At 42.2% G+C, this 18,103-nt stretch overlaps 1 protein-coding gene, 1 non-coding gene and 1 pseudogene across 9 annotated transcripts in view; 1 reads left to right on the top strand and 2 right to left on the bottom strand.

Moving 5' to 3' along the window:
- Window positions 1-18,103, bottom strand: part of COL14A1 (collagen type XIV alpha 1 chain) — a 267,475-nt gene that overhangs the window by 225,019 nt on the left and 24,353 nt on the right. For 7 of the 8 annotated variants that reach the window (XM_059995120.1, XM_059995114.1, XM_059995119.1 and 4 more), the window contains one exon: window positions 443-568. In XM_059995120.1, coding sequence (XP_059851103.1) covers window positions 443-530 — 88 coding nt within the window. In that variant the 5' untranslated portion in view covers window positions 531-568. Of the gene's footprint in view, window positions 1-442; window positions 569-16,450; window positions 16,620-18,103 lie in introns of those variants that run through there. The other variant, XM_059995118.1, reaches the window with a different exon arrangement.
- Window positions 3,709-17,023, bottom strand: LOC132440347 (protein limb expression 1 homolog pseudogene; annotated as a pseudogene).
- On the top strand, window positions 8,734-8,806 carry TRNAA-CGC (transfer RNA alanine (anticodon CGC)). The gene has a single exon. It is a non-coding gene; the product is annotated as a tRNA-Ala (tRNA).

Here is an 18,103-nt window from a genome sequence, read left to right as displayed (position 1 = left end):
GGGCTTCCCTGGTGGCGCAGTGGTTGAGAGTCCGCCTGCCGATGCAGGGGACACGGGTTCGTGCCCCGGTCTGGGAAGATCCCACATGCCGCGGAGTGGCTGGGCCCGTGAGCCATGGTCCGGAACCTGTGCTCCGCCGCGGGAGAGGCCACAACAGTGAGAGGCCCGCGTACCGCAAAAAAAAAAAAATTAGCTGTTTAACCAGCTGCCACAAAATTAATATGCTCAGTCACTGGTGAGGTCGTAACCTTCATCAAAGTTGTGGCACATTTCTACAATGTAAACAGTTAGTGAAACTGAGTAAAAGCCAACATATGACCCTGCCTAAAATCACAGCTGAACCAGTGAAGCACTCTTAAGGTAAATAAAATAAAAAATGATAATCAGAACCAAAATGGCCAGACTCCCAGACCCTAATGATTATATTCAACTTTTCCATTACCTTGACCCTGGACATTGGTGCAAAAATAAGTAATTGCCAAAAAAGCTGGAAACAGCCAATGCTGCATCTTGCACTGAAAAATCTTCATTTTATTTCCTGCTTTTCACATGGGATGTAACGGCAGTCCTAGAAACAGAGAACACAGAGGTATTTTGAGAAGACTTAAATTATATGCAGTCGTCTAAGACAAACAAGCCAACATGTATTAGTATTGTCAGGAAGTAACTCATTCCTTAGGGCATTGTATATTTCACTCTAAAACGTACACTGATAAAAGAAAGATTTTTGAGAAGATGCTGTAAATGAAGAGAATTATTAAAAATATTTGGGCGAGAAGTTCAGAAGGTACTCTGTGACTCTTTTGTAAGGCAAAAATAGCACAATGAATTTCCCAGATGGATAAATTCCAAAAGTTGGCCTGAAATGAGCATTATAATCAGACAGTTACAACTCCCTTGCCAGTCATAAGTATAGATATACAGGACGATTCTTCTAGTGATCAAGGAGCATTTGAAAAACCACTTTGTGCGATTATTAAATCATCACTGAGCTTTCACTTCATTGGGCTGAATAACCCTTAATCTTTTCATCTTTGCTTATAATTTTTTTCTCCATATGTGTGAATCTAAAACTCTTCTAAGATCATCGTTTTCATTAGAATATCAATAAAAGAAAAGCTCCAAGAAAAGGTGAAAGAAATGAAAAAGGGGGAAATTAAGGAAGGAAAAGAAGGAAGGAGGGAGGGTAGGAAGGAGGGAGGGAAAGAAGGAGGGGGGGAAAAGTGTGAATGTTTGGGGTTAATTTAAAAGGCCAGTCTACAAGTGCTGACTACAATTCTATTGCAAGCCATTACAGAGGAGAAATTCTGAGTCCTTACCTCAGAAATTAAGACATCTCAAAAGTTTTCTTCTATCCAGTGCATTTTTTGAAGTAGGTATGATTGTAATATTGATTTACAGATAAGGAAAATAAAGGCAGAGAGAGTTTTCCCAAGTCACATAGATAGTGAGTTCAGGATCCAGGATTTCAGCCCACACAGACAATCAAACATGGTAGAAGCATCTTAGGAAAATGCTTCTAAAGTATCACATTTCATATCACTTTCTTTTCACTTTAAAATATCTTTTCTCATTCTGATTACAAAAATAATGAGTTTAATCATAGAAAATTAGAAAATACAAGAAAGCACAGCAAAGAGTATGTGCAAATATTTGCTGATGACATAAATGTCCTGTTACAATATGCATGACAATATCACAACTTATTTATTATCTAGCTTTATTTGTAAATGTAGATTGTTTCTAAATTTCCGTAATACATGTAACACTGGAATGACTATCCTTATTCACACCTCTTTGAATACATGACTATTGATTTCTTTGGCTAAACTCCCAATTGTAGAACTGTTGGGTAAAACAAGATGTGTTTTTTAAAGGTTTTTAAAACATAGGTACATAATGCCTTATACTGATTTCCACTTCTATCAGCATCTTATATGAGTACCAAATCACATCACTTCCATCATCACAGGGGTTCATTGCTTTCAACATATCCTGATTTGATAGGTAAAATGTGATTATCACAATATCATCTTAATTTTTTTTTATAATCAGTAAAACGTAACATTTTGTGTTTGTTAGCTACTTATACTTTTTATAAAATACCTGTTCATATATTTCACCCATTTTCTCATTGATTTGTAAGAACTCTTTATATATTAATTTTAACATATATACTGCAGTATTTTTCAAGTTTGTTTTTGACCTTTCAATTTTGTTTTATTGGGTCAAGATTTTTTTTTTAATCAAGGCATCTGATTTGATCTTTTTCTTTATGGTTTCTGATTCAATGTCATGGGTAAAATCACTTTTTCCATCTCAAGGTATATTTCTAGTTATCTTAATTTTTTAATTCCAGTTGTGAATGGAAACCTGGATTATTTTTTAATATAGAAAAGATAGTGACTTTTATCTATTTATTTTATAGTAGACCACCATTTTGAACTCTTACTCTATATTTTTTCAATTTAATCTCTTGCATTTTCCAGGTTGACAATTGCAACCACCGTGTGTGTGTGTGTGTGTGTGTGTGTGTGTGTGTGTGTGTGTTTAATTATATAGGCCAGAAGTTTTAAAACCATTATTTTACAAGGAATGCCTCAAATATTTCATCACTAAGTATATTGCTAGTAGTTAGATTGAGATATATTGTCTCTTTCTGTTAAAAAATAAATTCTTGACTTTTTACTGGGTATTTTTTTTCAACCAGGAATGAATGCTGAATCTTGCCTTTTTGCTGTTTCATCTATGGAGATGTTCACGTTTTTCATCTATACCTCTTAGTGTAATTCATTACTTTGGTAGTGTCTAGTATTAATGTATCCTTGAAACACAGAAATAAATCCTGCCTGTTCATGAAAATTACTGTGGGTTTTTTTTTAACTTTAATGTAATTATAATGGTTTTAGTTTTCAGCCAAGCCATTTTCAAATAGATGACAGAGTCATATTATTTCTTTCAAGAAGATTCTGTAACATTTGAGCTATTGGTTGCTTATGGTCTAATTAAACTCTTCAAACTGAACGGATGGAAGCAGAATTGTTTGAAATAACAAAGACAGTAATAGAGCAAAAGAGTCCTTCTCTCTAACTCCTAAGGGACTAACCAAACGCAAGCACTCTTTGTTAAATGCTAATGATTTTTCAAATGTTTTAAACTTTAAAATACCTATGATTTTCTCTGTTATAGATATATGTCTGTGGTGGCAGAAAATAAAAGTAAATGAATTCAAGTTACCTATTTGCAAATTAAAAATGAATATAATTGATTGCAGGACTCAAAAATTGGATATTAATTCTTCTCGAGAAACAAGAGTGAGTACTATTCTAGGTGACATTTATCCCCAAATGGAAGAGTATGGTAAAAAATTATTATTACAGTGCTATTGTATGCCACATTAAGTTTATCTAGTATTTTCATACTATTACCTCTTCAAGAACTTTGATAGACCCAGATAAAACCCCTTCTGTAGCTTTGGATTATATCTAGTGGAGCTATCTTTTAGTTTCCAAAGCTTGGGAGGAGACTCTGACCCTTGCATGTTTTTTAAAGCAATCAATATTTCTTATTTAATCCAAGTATTTTTAAAATTGCTATCATGTTACTTCTTCCCAATCCTGGCTGCTGTTCTTTGAGAGATGCTACACTGGCACATTCTTTGAAACAACATATGTAATCTAGTGAAGCACATGTCAGCCAGACTTAAGGCTGGAGCCAGTCTTGGGAAATATTTTTCAAACAATCCTGCTTCCATCCTTATAGTTTGAAGAGTTTAATTAGAAAACTGAACTGAGTGAGTACTGGGTCCTATAAGAGTGAGTCCTACTATTCTCAGATTCTGTGAATAAAACAGGAGGATTTTAGTAGCAGTAGGAGGATTCGTGCAGCCTTCAGGTAGCAGCTATAGATGCTAAAACATCTGATGACCTACTTCAGTGAGCTTCCACATGTTAGGATCTGGTCTCTGCCATCCTTGGGGGCACCTGGGGCCCGGCCTTGCTAGCAATACCACACGGGGCTCTGAGGCTCAGCCTGAACATCTCTGGGTGAGGAAATGTGAAGCCTACTGTAGATCTCAGTCAAGGCTAAGATAGTGATTTCTTTCTTTTCTATGTAAAATCATAGTTATCCTGCTTTCCTGGCTTCTTATAACTCCCCCAAGGCCATTCATTGCTCTTGAGAGAGGATTCCTTTTTCAAGGACCCTTGCTCCTTCATGATCCAGTCCAGACCATATGGCTGTTCATCTTTCATCCAGGGAATACTGGAAATAGAAGATGACTTCCTGTCAGGAATGCTTTGTTTCACAAAGGGCTTTTCGGCTTCCCTTCCAGTGCAATAGTTGGAAAATGGTCATCAGCTCTTGAAATAAACATGGTCGTCCCAGTGTTTAACTAACATGGAGTCACAGGCTTTGATGCAGATGCTGGAGTCATCGGCGCATCTGGTGTGCCTCTGATGCCGCAACTGTTTCCTGAATGCTTTCCATAAAGAATTCTTTGGTGTGATCCTTCTGAAGGGCAGCTCACTGAAGAAGGAGTTGACTGGGACAACTTCAGAGGCATCCCATCAGGCCTCAGCTCTACCTAAGCAGCACTGAAAATTGCCAAAACAGTGTCCCCCTGGGAGGGTCACATTACTCACAAAGGAAGGTCTAAGGGATGACATGGACCTGTAGACCACTGCAGCTTCACTTGGGAGTGCAACCCTTTGCTGCTGCTTGCTTTTCCAAAGTTCCTGTAACACTGAGACAATATTGAAGTCTTCAGAGATGAGAGCCAGATCTCTCTGAGGCAAGAGCTGAGCAATGTAATGTCTGAGGGATTCCAAGGTTATGCCCACCTTCAGTCTGCAACGTAAGCCTTCTGCAGAGTGCTCCCAGGCTTGAATTCTTGCAGTCCTGGACTGAGGCTGTGCAGCTCATGGACGCATTGGATTACCAAAGAATCCCTTTAACATCTGCCAATCAGACATCTTCCAGAGTCTAAAGACTCCTCAGGGCACCCTCCTCCCGGGCTAACTGATCTTTGTTGTTTCTGCATATTATTGTTTTTATATCATGTCGACTTTGTATAGCTGCTTTTTTGGATCTATGTTAATAACCAAAATTGACTAAGAGTTTTCTTTTCTTAAAAGGTTTGGTGTCAAGATTATTCTAGCTTCATAAAAAAAAGTTAGAAAGGTTTCCATTTTTTCATTGTGCCGTAATAGTTTTGTTTTGTTTTGTTTTGGGTTTTTTTGTTTTTTTTGTGGTACGCGGGCCTCTCACTGCTGTGGCCTCTCCCGTTGCGGAGCACAGGCTCCGGATGCGAAGGCTCAGCGGCCATGGCTCACGGGCCCAGCCGCTCCACAGCATGTGGGATCTTCCCGGACCGGGGCACGAACCCGTGTCCCCTACATCGGCAGGCGGACTCTCAACCACTGCGCCACCAGGGAAGCCCCGTAATAGTTTAAGTAGCATGAGAAAGATCTACTCTATGAAAGCCTATGAATAATTTGAGTGAGAAAATCATATGGGCCTATTCCCTTTCTGAAGCTAATTCCTACACAGCTTTAAAAATATATTTTGTCTTATTCATAAACCTATTTAGCTTTTTTACTTCTTGGTTCTAGTTTGGATATTTTCCCTTAAAGTTATTCTTTTAATTTTGATTTTCAGATTGAATAGCACAGAGTTGTGTGATCTCTCAAATTACAACCTATCTTTTCTTGTTATAGCTCCATTATCAGTATTAAAGTGATGTGTTTCTGACTTTCTCTTTTCTCTCCAAAATAGATAAGCTATATATATATTTGTCCAGATTGTAATTTTTTGAGAATAGGTTTTTTTTATTTGCCAATATTATTTTTTGATTTCTAATTTATTTAGTTCTGTATTTATCTTTGCTTTTCTGCTTTTATAATATTTATTTTATTTATTTATTTATTTTGGCTGCGCCGGGTCTTTGTTGTGGCACGCGGGATCCTTTAGTTGTGACACGCAGGCTCACAGCTGCAGCATGTGGACTCTCAGTTGCGTCATGCATGTGGGATCTAGTTCCCTAACAAGGGATGGAACTCGGGCCCCCTGTATTGGGAGTGTAGTCTTACCCACTGGACTACCAGGGAAGTCCTGCTCTTATGTTTTTAATTTTTGTTGTTCTTTTTGTTTATTTAATCCTTAATTAATGTAATAGTCTTTATTTGAGGCCATAATTTTTCTCTGAATATGCTTCGGCAGCAACATACAAACTTTAACTTCCTTTTTAACCCAAGAGTTATTTCAGTGAATGTAGCAAAGCAGAATTCTATGAATCTTCAAAACCATATGATTCAATATGATTCACGCACTTAAACTTATTCTGGTTTTATTCCAGAGTGATACAGTATATCCAGAGGAATAAATTAATTATATTCCTTCAAGCAATCATTCATAAAAAAATTTTTTTGGCAACCACTTTTTATAATATCCAGTGACAGTCTAGCGTGCAATTCTTTTGTATTGCCAATTAAAGGAAGAGCCACATGCTTTGATAATCATAGAAATAATCAAGTTAAGATCCTATAAAAAAAATTAAAGAATGTATTCATTTGTATTTAGGGATCCAAAAAGCATCTCCCCCAACTAGCCTACTATACTTCCAAAATGCTAATTACTAAAGAATATTTTCTTAAATTAAGACTTTCACATACTAGAAGCCCCTTAAAATTCAATGGAATAGGTAACACATTGAGTGACTATTTTATATGTAATATATATGGCATTTTAGTCTGGATGAATTTATTATTAATTTATTACAGATTAATAAACCAACTATGTGTCAGAGCACAGAAGAAATGGGACAAATGGAGAGTGAATTTAGATAAAATACAGGGGGAAAGGCCCTGAGGCATCTAGAGAACCCTAACCCCACCCAGCCAAGTAGAACAAGATCAGGTGGGTTATCCAAAGGACTGTGAAATCACTCTTTTGCTCTTTTGTGTACAGAGGCTTGAATACAGGGGATTTGCAAAGAGAGGGGAGTAGGCGTCAGCCCTATCATGATCAAGACCGTGATACCCAAAGAAAACCACAGAAGTAGAATCACTCTCTCAACTCAAACGAAATATTCTTTCTAAGATTTTGTTCCCCAAACATAACCACAGGTTTCATCCAGAACAGGGCAAAGGGAGGGAGAGGTAAGGAAACAATTTGTCTTTTTGGCATGCCCTTTAAGATCAGAGACTTTTATCAGATATCACACGATACTATGTTAACATAGTAGAGCAAGTCCTTTTACAAGCCACAGTCCAATAGTCTTTCTCTTTCTCATCAAAACACTGCAGTTCCTGTGTCCAGGTGTTTTGAAGCAATACTTAACACACCACATTAGAAGTTAATCTGCATTTCACACAATTTAAATAAGTAAATACACCGATGAATTAGTGCTACCCTAATCTTGGCAACTTTTTTTGAAAACTGTGTATTATTTATATGGACAAAAAACTGTAGCCCTAGATTATCTTTAAATTCTTCCTTTTTTTGTGTGTTTATTTTAAATTAGGATGAGTAATACCATATTGGGAGAACTGGAATTTTCATTTTCCCAAGGTTTTCTGCCAAGTCTCTTTTTTGGACAGTAAAATAGAGGCAAGAAAAAATCCCAATTCCTATTAAAGTGCCATGAGATACTTTAACACTTACCAAAATATCAAAGCCTAATTTGTTGAAACTTTGCCTAAAACCTTGCACAAAACAAATAACTCTGCCTTAATTTTTTTTTTTTTTTTTTGGTTTAAAAACATCATGTTAGAAGTGGCTATCTAGCTCTAAGTTCAGAAGGTATAAACCCAATTTGAGGAAAGTTGATAATCTTTAGTACAAGTTTTCTCAGAACACTGTCACGAGATTATGTAATCAGTAACTTAAAACTATCCCCATTAGGACTAATTGACCCTTCCTCTACTTCATATGTTTGTCTTATTTAATTGCATTTATACAATTAAATTTAACAAGGAGCAAAGCCCCTTGTGCAAGCCAGTTTTATCAAAATCCCTTAAAATATTTATCCTAAAGTTTTTGTAAACTACTCATATAAACACACACACATACACACACAGACTTACACACATATATACCCAAACCCTGGATAATGTTCTACTCAGTCAGTGCTGACATACAAAAAACCATAAACTTAAACAAAATTGTTGCCAGCCAACTGGCACACCAGGCCCTGAGAGAGACTGTGATTTGTAATATCAGAATCTTCATTCCAACAATCACTAATGAGAGCCCTACTATGTAACCAAAGCTCTCTACTCTAAGGGAGATACAAAATTTCATACCATATGATCCCTGCCTTCAGTCAACTCACTTATAGTTGACTGCAAGCAAATATATTGCCAAGCTAAATGCAATAAGTATGAAATAGAACAAAGAGTTAACACGAACTGGAGATATGAATAGAAAACTGGGAGCTAGGAAGACAGATCTGCCAATAATTTGCTAGGGGTCCTTGACTAACTAGTTTAACCACTCCATGACTTGATTTCTTTATCAGCAAAATGTGCCAGTGAACATCTGCCTTATAGGATGATTGTGATAATGTAAATAATGTACTTAGAAACTCAGGAAGCTCTCAAAAAGTTCTAACTGGTAACATGTTAGGAACAGGTTGAAAGGACACAAAGGAAAAGGGAATGATAATCATCAATGAATTTACTACTTGGGTAGATACTAAAGGAGGAAAAGACTCAAGAAGTCTTTATCAGGACTTCTCTGGTGGTCCAGTGGGTAAGATTCCGCACTCGCAATGCAGGGGGCCCAGGTTCGATCCCTGGTCGGGGAACTAGATCCCACATGCATGCTGCAACTAAGAAGTCCACATGCCACAGCTAAGAAGTCCGCATGCCACAACTAAAAGTCCACATGCTGCAACTAAGTCCACATGCCACAATTGAGTCCGCATGCTACAACTAAGAGTCCGCATGCCACAACTAAGAGTCCGCAGGCCACAAGAGTCCGCATGCTACAACTAAAAGATCCTGCATGCCGCAACTAAACATGCCGCGACAAAGATCCCACGCGCCATAACTAAGACCCAGTGCAACCAAAATAAATATTAAAAAAAAAAAAAGAACTCTTTATCTCCTCCATCTAATGAAGGTTGTGGGACTAACTTGGCATAAAGGTTTAGGCAAAAACAGAAGATCCAAATAATGACAGAGGCACAATTATTGGCACGGGTGAACTACTTTAAACTTTTCTAATTACGTTCCTATCCATTTTTTATCATTTTTCCAGATGGCAGCTCTATACAGGTTCAAAATAATCAACCATCTGAAGATCTGGAAGATTTGACTTAAGAGCAATTCATTGACTAAAAAGAAGACTTAGCAGTTTTAGTTGACAAGCCCATGTAAAGAAGATTTGAAAGAAATGGGAATGATTAAGCATGATTTAAGCCTAGGAAAAATAAGAATCGGAGGCACATAATGGATGTCTTCAAATATCTGAAGGGCTTTAACACAGAAGATAAAACAAGATTATTCTGTGCAGTTTCTGCAAATAGTACTAGAATCAATGGACCGAGCCACAGAGATGCGGATTTGGATATAAAAATTCTCTAACAACTAGAATGCCTTCTTCACTTTTATTAGAAGTTCTGAGGCAGAAGCTGGCTAAGTTTTACCCATGAGAGGGGTTATAGAAGAGATTCCTGGATTTGTGGGCAGGGGAACTGGACAAAATGACCTTTAAGTCTGAACTCTTTCTGGACTCTACATTATTAATTTTTTTTTTCTTTTTTTTCTTTTTTTTTTTTGGTGGTACGTGGGCCTCTCACTGCCATGGCCTCTCCCGTTGTGGAGCACAGGCTCCGGATGCGCAGGCTCAGCGGCCATGGCTCACGGGCCCCGCCGCTCTGCGGCGTGTGGGATCTTCCCGGACCGGGGCACGAACCCGTGTCCCCTGCATCGGCAGGCGGACTCTCAAACACTGCGCCACCAGGGAAGCCCAACATTATTAATATTTTGATATCACTTTTAGAGGAGAATTTTACAGTGAATTGATGATCTAGGTCATACGTATTTACAGATAAGAATGGAGAGACTAAAAACAGGGCTAACATCTTTGCCCAGTGTGTTGACATGTTTAGTATTCCTTATTTCATCTCTGTAGTGAAAATACCACCCTCCTTACACCCAGAATAACCAAAAGGGTTTTCATGATTAGTTAATGAGGTCTACTTAAAAACAAGCCCTAGAGGAAGTCAGTGGTTATCACTCTTCTCTGTTAGCATCAGGACACAGGAGAAAACAACTCTAATTTAGAAATAAAGACCTAGTTGTGTTACTATTAGCTTGGTGACTAGCCTTTTATTTCCCCCTGCGCGAACTCCCCACTGTGCATGGCATTGTGATTATAAATCAAGTGGAAAGCCACAATTTTATTAGCATAAAGTATCAAAGGGTAGAAGAGTTCAGGAATGCCAGAGACTGGAAATTGAGAAGAGGTGCGTAAGAAAAGAGTGAGCCACAAGTAGGGGGAATCAACTCTGCATAAAAACGCCCCTCGGGACTTCCCTGGTGGTCCAGTGCCTAAGACTCCATGCTCCCAATGCAGGGAGCCCGGGGTTCAATCCCTGGTTGGGAAACTAGATCCCACATGCATACCGCAACTAAGAGACCACATGCTGCAACTAAGAAGCCTGCAAAGAAGCCCACATGCCGCAACTAGGAAGCCTGCAGGCCACAACTAAAAGATCCCGCATGCCGCAACTAAAAGATCCCACACCTGGCAATGAAAATCCCATGTGCTGCAACTAAGACCTGGCGCAGCCTAAATAAATAAGTAAATAAATAAATATTTTAAAAAAGAAAAAAAATATCCCTCAAGTCCTGGACAATTCAGAATAAAGGGTCAATTAATCAAGAAAAGTTAACAATCATAAATGAGTACGTGCTTAATAACAGAGTTTCAAAATACACAAAGCAAAAACTGATAGAACCAAAGAAAGAAATAATAAGCAAAGTTAGAGATGTTAACAATCCCCTCAGGAACTGACTGAACAACTAGACAAAATAACAGTAAGGATATAGAAGATGTGAACCACTCTATCAACTAGTAATTGATATTTATTGAACACCACATCCAAAAACTGCAGAATATTCTTTTTTTAAAAAATTTCTTATAAAATCGGCCATATTCTGCATCCTAAAATGAGACAATAAATTCCAAAAGACTCAAAGTTTGCAGAGTATGTTTTCTGACAACAACAGAATTAAATTAGATATCAATCATAATAAAATATCTTTACAAATTCAAAATATAAAAAGATAACACATGAAAATTTGTGGGATGCAGCTAAAGGATTAGAGAGAAATATTTACATAAAAAAAGAAGGAATTTAAAAATCAATGATCTAATTTTCCACTTAAAGAAGCCAAAAAAAGAAGAGCAAATTAAAATCCTAATTAAGTTGGAAAAGGGATTAATAAAGATAAGCATAGAACCCAAAAATACATAAAATAAATATTAGTAGAAATTAACAAGGCCAAAATTTGCTTCTTTAAAATATTAATAAAATTGAAAAATCTTTAGAAAGAGTGATCAACCTCCAACAGACTGCACTGGCCTCTTATCCCATTGTAACTCTCCAGCTAGCTTCATGGCCCCCGTAACTTTACCGTCTGAGTCTTGGGTAACATAATACATCTAGATGGGCAGTTTAACCCATAATCAAAAAAGTTCAAAGTGCATGATAGTCAATCAATAAATACTGATTGATTTAATGATCAATGATTGAATGACCAGGGCTGATGTGTACAGTTCACAGTTGACGCACTGTACAATTTGCAGTTGGCCTAGGGCAAGTAATGCTTGAAACTAGCAGACACTCTCTCCAACTTGTATGCAAAACTGTTTTCCAGAGGAAAGGATACTGTCTTCTTCTCCCAATAGCACGGGTCTGCCCAGAGGTACCTTTTTCTAGTTCACAGAAAGACCCCATGTAGGATCATAGCAGCCCAGTGAATGGCTCAAATGCAAGGGATATGTCTGCAGATCACCCTCAGAAATATAGCTGTTTAGTCTTAAACTAGGTTGCTGTAAGTCCTACATGACAGAAGGCAGAGCCACTCCAAAAGTATGGCAAACTGGAGACTCTCTTTGACTCAGGAATGTTCCATTACCCGGCATTTTTTTTTTAAGGACTGACATAGCTTCTTGGTCAAAGAAATGAGAGTTGCTTTTAACTAAACTCTATCTACAAGCAGCATAAAGGGCAGCTGCACATCTCAGCATAGACATCTCATCCTTTGGGAAGGCTTCCCTGATCTTCCAAGTATGGGCCAGATGCTCCTTCTGTGTTTCCAACAGTAGTAATCTTTATGTTCCATTCTAAACCTACAGTAGAACATCATTTTTTGATATCGATTCAGTGTGCTCCCCTTTGCAAAAGCAGACAGAAAGCCATGGAGGAGGAAATCTTTATCCAGTAAAAGATCCCCTGAGTACCTCTAGTTAGAGACACCACCTATGAAACTCAGAAGAACTCAGCCAAGCCTGGCCTCCCGCTGGATCAATTTTCATAAACAACCCAGGTTATCTCTGGTAGGAAAAAGACTAAACACTGTTCCCTACAATTAAAAGTTAGGGACCCTTGCCGGTGAGCTCCAACAAAGGCCCACTGGCAGAAAAGTTCTTCGAGAGCATTGATTTTAAAAAATTACCCTGAAGTATAAATTAAAAATTAAATTAAATTAAAAAAAAATTACCTTGAAGAAATGTGGAGTCTAGACTGTAAGCCCCAACTTAAACAGACACTCAGTTCTCAGAGTTTCCTGAGAATTTCCTGTGCCTTTCTAGTCACAATCCCCTCAAAAAGTGGAGCCAGAGAAAGAGAGAAGAGGAAACGTGGGAAGAAGAAAAAAAAAAAAAGGTAGAAAGAAGGAAAAAGCAGCAGGAGACAAGAGAAACCAGTTTTGTCTTCCCGACTCTGTACTAAATCAATTTAGGCCTTAAAACATAGGGTGGCTATGTTATCCCTGTTTTCTAGAAGAGAAAACTGAAGCCCAGAGAGGTTAAGGAGCTTGGGCAGGGGCACAGAACAAGCAAGTGTACATTTCACCCACACCTCTCTGCCTTCCAGCCTGTTTCAGCTCCCAGACTTGTATGGCCTCAGTTGATGTCATCCATTTACAGTCACACACCCTTGAAGGGAAGGGTCACTTCACCCTTCCCCACCAAAGAAGCTGATGGAGCAATGGGGTCTGGGTTCAAATCTCATACAGACTTTTCTTAATCATGTATCTGGTACTTGCTGGCTTTGCAACTCCAGGCGAGGTAGTTTATATCCCCGAAGCTCAGTGATCTTACATCTAAAAGAAGGAGAATATTTACTTCCACAAGTAACTGGGGGGCTTAAACGTGTTTCTGAAAAAGAAAAGGGCAGGTACCCAACAGGGGCTCGAAACACACGCCAGCACTTCCTCGACTACACACACCCATCTCCCAACTAGAACAGGATAAGGCTTGGTCTTCACAAGGCTTGTTCTATATAGAAGAGTAACTGGGGCCCTGCCACTTTTTAGTTAGTTAGTTACCAAAGAGGAGGAGAAACAAGAGGAGACTGTTTTCTTGCCATCCAGCACTATCAGGGGGCAAATCTGTCAAAGAGGAAGTTTGTTTTTCTCCCTTTCCCTTAAACTTTCCTCTTCTCCTCTCCCCCACCCTACCCATCCCGCTGTTCCCCTAGGTCATTTATCATCTGTTCTCTACAAATTGTCATAATCCCAGGTAATCTGTTAGCTCAGTGGTGCTCAAACACCACCACCTCAGCCTGCAGCAATTCAGGAAGGTCCTGGTCCTTTAAAGGAACCTTGGGTTACACTCGACTGGCCTGGAAAACAGCAGTCGTTTGGCTGAGTTTGGATTAAAATGACAGCAAATGTGGCTCTAGAGTCACATAATTGCAAAGACTCTCAGCTTAAGACAGGCAAAAGATCTTTGTGTTTTACTAGCTGACACCAGGAAGTATTTAAGGGTCAAAAGGAGTGTACCCCAATGAGCCCTTTTTTGCTGGGCTGGGGCTTGTTCCAGTGCCCCTCAAATCATACGAATTTGCTCAGCCCTTTCTTTAAGGCCAGCCCTGGCTGATTCCAAAAGCCAAGACTTTCACGGACGGCCCAGCGTTCTCTGAAATCCACAGCTGGACCATTAGCAGCAGGAAAAATGCCAAAGGACTCCTCCCATCAATCCCAAAGCCTGGGACCTGCCCAAAACTGCTCCAGGAATCCTGATGGGTTCCAAGGAATCCTTCCCAGGGAATTACTGAGAGCCCTCACCAGTGTGGTTCTTGTCCTTTCAAAGGGACCCCCAGGAGGTCAGGGATGTAGTGGAGGTTCAGGTCTGTCCTGGCTCAGGGCTCCCCAGGCAGAAGGAGGCGATGCCCAATGCTTAGTGAGAGTATACTGTACATAATGGATAAACCTTGAAAACATTTTGCTAGGTGAAAGAAACCAGTCACAAAGGACCACACATATATTGTATGCTTCCATTTACATGAAATGTCAGCAGAAAGTAGATGAGTGGTTGCCAAGGGTGTTGGGGGGGCGAGGTTGGGAAGAAATGGGGAGTTTCCGCTAATAGGTACAGAATATTTTTTTTTTGGAGTGATAAAAATCTTCTAAAATTGATTGTGGTGATGATTGCACAACTCCGTGAATATACTAAAAAACCACCGAATTGCACACGTGTGCAATTGTATCTCAATAAAGCTGTTTCTTCAAAAAAAATCCTATCCTGAAGTCTATCTTACAGTAACCACATCCTTGGGACCAGGTTCAAAGGAAATCCATCCAAGTTGCTCTTTTGAAACAACTCAAAATCCAAATGCTATCCATGCGTTACTTCATCCACTCATTTTACATTTACCAGTGAGTTCTCTGTGGGCAGAACTGGACCACCTTGTCAGAAACACACCACCAGCTCCCCCCACTGCATCCAGCTTAAGCCGGTTTGCTGGATGCGAGCAGGGCCTCTTTATCACATGCTGCAACCAGGAAGGGCCCCCCCTTGACTCTCTGTAGCTGAGGAGCCCCAGAGCCTTTAAGAGGGGAGTTTCAGGAAAACTCTTTCTCATTTCTGCTCCCCATAGAGCCACCAATGTCTTATCCGCATGTTTCTGCCCCCCTTCCACCCCCTTCTACTGCTGCAAGCAGCTGACTCTCCAAAATTTCCAGGAGGGAAATGAGGCTCTCAGCTTTAGCTCCAGAAGTTGTTTTCGGGGGGGAGGGGCAGATATAGGCCGCTTTGAGAGCTGCACGCAAGCTCCATTTGCACAGTTGCCCTAAGGGCATGCCGAAAGCCTAAGCACAATGCGCGACCCCGGGTCAATCCAGAGCTTCGACCCCGGGTCAATCCAGAGCTTCGCGTGCCACAGGGCGGAGCCTCCCACAGAGGACCCAAGAACCCAGCTCCTGAATCAGAGTGCCCGTGTCCTGGACTTGCAGGCAGCGTTCAGACCCTTGCTTAGGACTAAGGCCACTCCAGTGGCACAACGCCGGCTCCTCTTGGCCGGGCCCTAACCCTGTCTTGACTGTGCGCTGTGCACGCTAAAGCCAAGCTCGGCCAGATGCACCTCCGCCTAGGCGCTGCGTACTAGAGCGCTTGAAGCCGCCAGCAGTTCAGAGGGATAAAAGGGGCGGGTGGGGGAAAGGGGGTGGGAAAAGCCAGGGCAGAGAAGACCCTCCAGCACCACAGCGTGGTGGTGCGTCTGAAAGCTGCAACTTCCTGGGTCCAGACACCAAAGTAAAACGCGCGAAGCATCCGGGTTTCCTGGCGTGGACGAGCTATCACTACGTGGAAGAGCTATCACTACTGCCAACATCCTGCATCGAGGCACTCCGTTTGCTTGCTCCTCTTTTCGCGAGCACCTGGTCCCCAGCGCGGGTCACCCACGGGGATCTAGGTGAGTTGCGTACCCCATGATCTCCATCGACTGTTTTCCCAAGCGACCCTTAATACAATCTAAATAAAAACAGCGTGCTTTCTGTTCATATACAGCTCTCCAAAACAATCCCTAAGCCCCTTTCTCAACGGAATGGTCGCCTTTACGAAGCCCCCTCTACTTGGAAATTCTGGAGTCTCCACTGTCTCGAAGTGGAGACACCCGCTCTTTCCCGCCGAGCACTCACAGCGCCCAAGTACAAGGGGGAAAGCTCCTGAGAGCAACCCAGGGCATCTTCACTGTCTGCATTTGCATCACGCAGTGCCACCAATCTCCCTGCCCAGTGACCCCCTGCGAAGAGGCACCCGGTGCACCTTCCCATCGCACCTCAAACGTCCCCGGGCCATCCGAGGCGCGCGTGAAGAGAAGGTCCATGGAATTGCACGGCGTCTGCAGGTGGCTAGTCCTTCCCACTTTCCCTTCCTCAAGAATAGACTTTGCAAAGCCGACCCTAAAGAAGAGCAGAGAAAGACTGGAACTAACCTGTTCAGGAGAAGATTCCAGCCCAGGTAGGGGGCCTCTCCGTGCCTAGGGAAGATCCAAGTTCCGCCGCGAATTGGTTCTTGGCGGCGCACGGGTCTCGCGCGCTTCCCGCCGCGTGCCCCTTTCAATTAGCCTCTCTCCCTCTCCTCAACCCGCTTCTGCCCCCACTCCCGGCCGCTCAGAGCTGCCTCCTCCTCTCCAGGGCTTCCCTCCTGCTAGGCGCCCGGGATCAGATAAGAGGAAAGGAAGGCCCGCTGGCAGCCAATTATAGAGCGGAAGGTGGCTGCGGGGGGAGGTGGGAGGCAGGCCTAAGCCCCTAACGCACCCCCGCTTCCCTCCTCCTCTTCTCCTCCAGCCCGGCCCCACAAGAGATGCTCTGAGGAGCCCGCCCAGCGCCGCAGGCGCGCCAGCCCAGACCTGGCGGCCGCCCCAGGTGCGGGCCGCAGCCGGCTGAACGGTGCCGGGAAAGAGCGGCTTTTGCCCCTCCACTCGCACCGAGGCTAGCGTGCGGCTGGCTTTTTTGCGAGGTCTGGAGCTCTCGAGGACGCAGGTGCTGTGTGCCCGCTTCCCCATTCCCAAAGGCCAGCCTCGTCAGGGACCCCGCGCTCGGGCGGCCAGTACCCGCTATAAAGGGGTAGCCTGTCTTGGGACTTCCCTGGCGGTCCAGTGGTTAAGACTCCGCGCTTCCACTTCAGGGGGCGCGGGTTCGAGCCCTGGTCGGGGAACTAAGATACCACCAAAAAAAGACAAAAAAACAAGGGGTACCCTTTCTTCCTTCCTTCTTCTGAACGAGGGCTATAAAATGCCAAAGCAGATGTGCTCAAACTTTAATGTGCAGGAGAATCACCTGCGAATGTTGAAATAGACATTTTTGGTGTTTAAAAGGACGAATGTCGGCTGTGTACGGTGGTAGGACTTCTTAAACTGCATATGCTCTCTCGTAGAGATCCTGTTTCAACAGGTCTGGGCTGAGGCCAGGGACTCTGCATTTATCAAACACCCTGGTGGTTCTGATACATGCAGGTCACCCTCCGAGAGGCTCTGCTTGAGCTGTGAAGCCCACGAGGCGCGCCAGAGCCCCGCGCCAGGTCTCCAGGGACTCGGCCCTGCGCGGTCATCCCCTGGGCCCCCTTGGAAAGTCATCATCGTTACTCATTTTTTAACCTCACGAACAGCCTCCCACCCGCTCCCGCGGCGTCTTTACAATCCAGCTTGTTGTGTGCGCACAAATGTTGGGAGCTGGGAGGTATAAAAACTAAGTGTTTATCAAGAAGCCACTTTCGGGCTTCCCTGGTGGCGCAGTGGTTGAGAGTCCGCCTGCCGATGCAGGGGACACGGGTTCGTGCCCCAGTCCGGGAAGATCCCACATGCCGCGGAGTGGCTGGGTCCGTGAGCCATGGCCGCTGGGCCTGCGCGTCCGGAGCCTGTGCTCCGCAACGGGAGAGGCCACAACAGTGAGAGGCCCGCGTACCGCAAAAAAAAAAAAAAAAAAAAAAAAAAAAAAAAAGGAGCCACTTTTGTGAGAAAATACCCTCTCGCCTTGGAAAACTGCAGAGGGTATTTCACCACCGTTAAAGGCTGGTGATGGCGAAGAGAGAAAGGGCAGGCGGTGCTCTTAAAAGGTCCCCGAACCTGCTACCACCCTGCTCAGCC

Source organism: Delphinus delphis, chromosome 17 (genome assembly GCF_949987515.2).
Source record: "Delphinus delphis chromosome 17, mDelDel1.2, whole genome shotgun sequence".
In the NCBI taxonomy this organism is placed as follows: domain Eukaryota; kingdom Metazoa; phylum Chordata; class Mammalia; order Artiodactyla; family Delphinidae; genus Delphinus; species Delphinus delphis.
The sequence above is the reverse complement of the archived record's forward strand: the minus strand, read 5'-3'. Positions and strand labels throughout refer to the sequence as shown.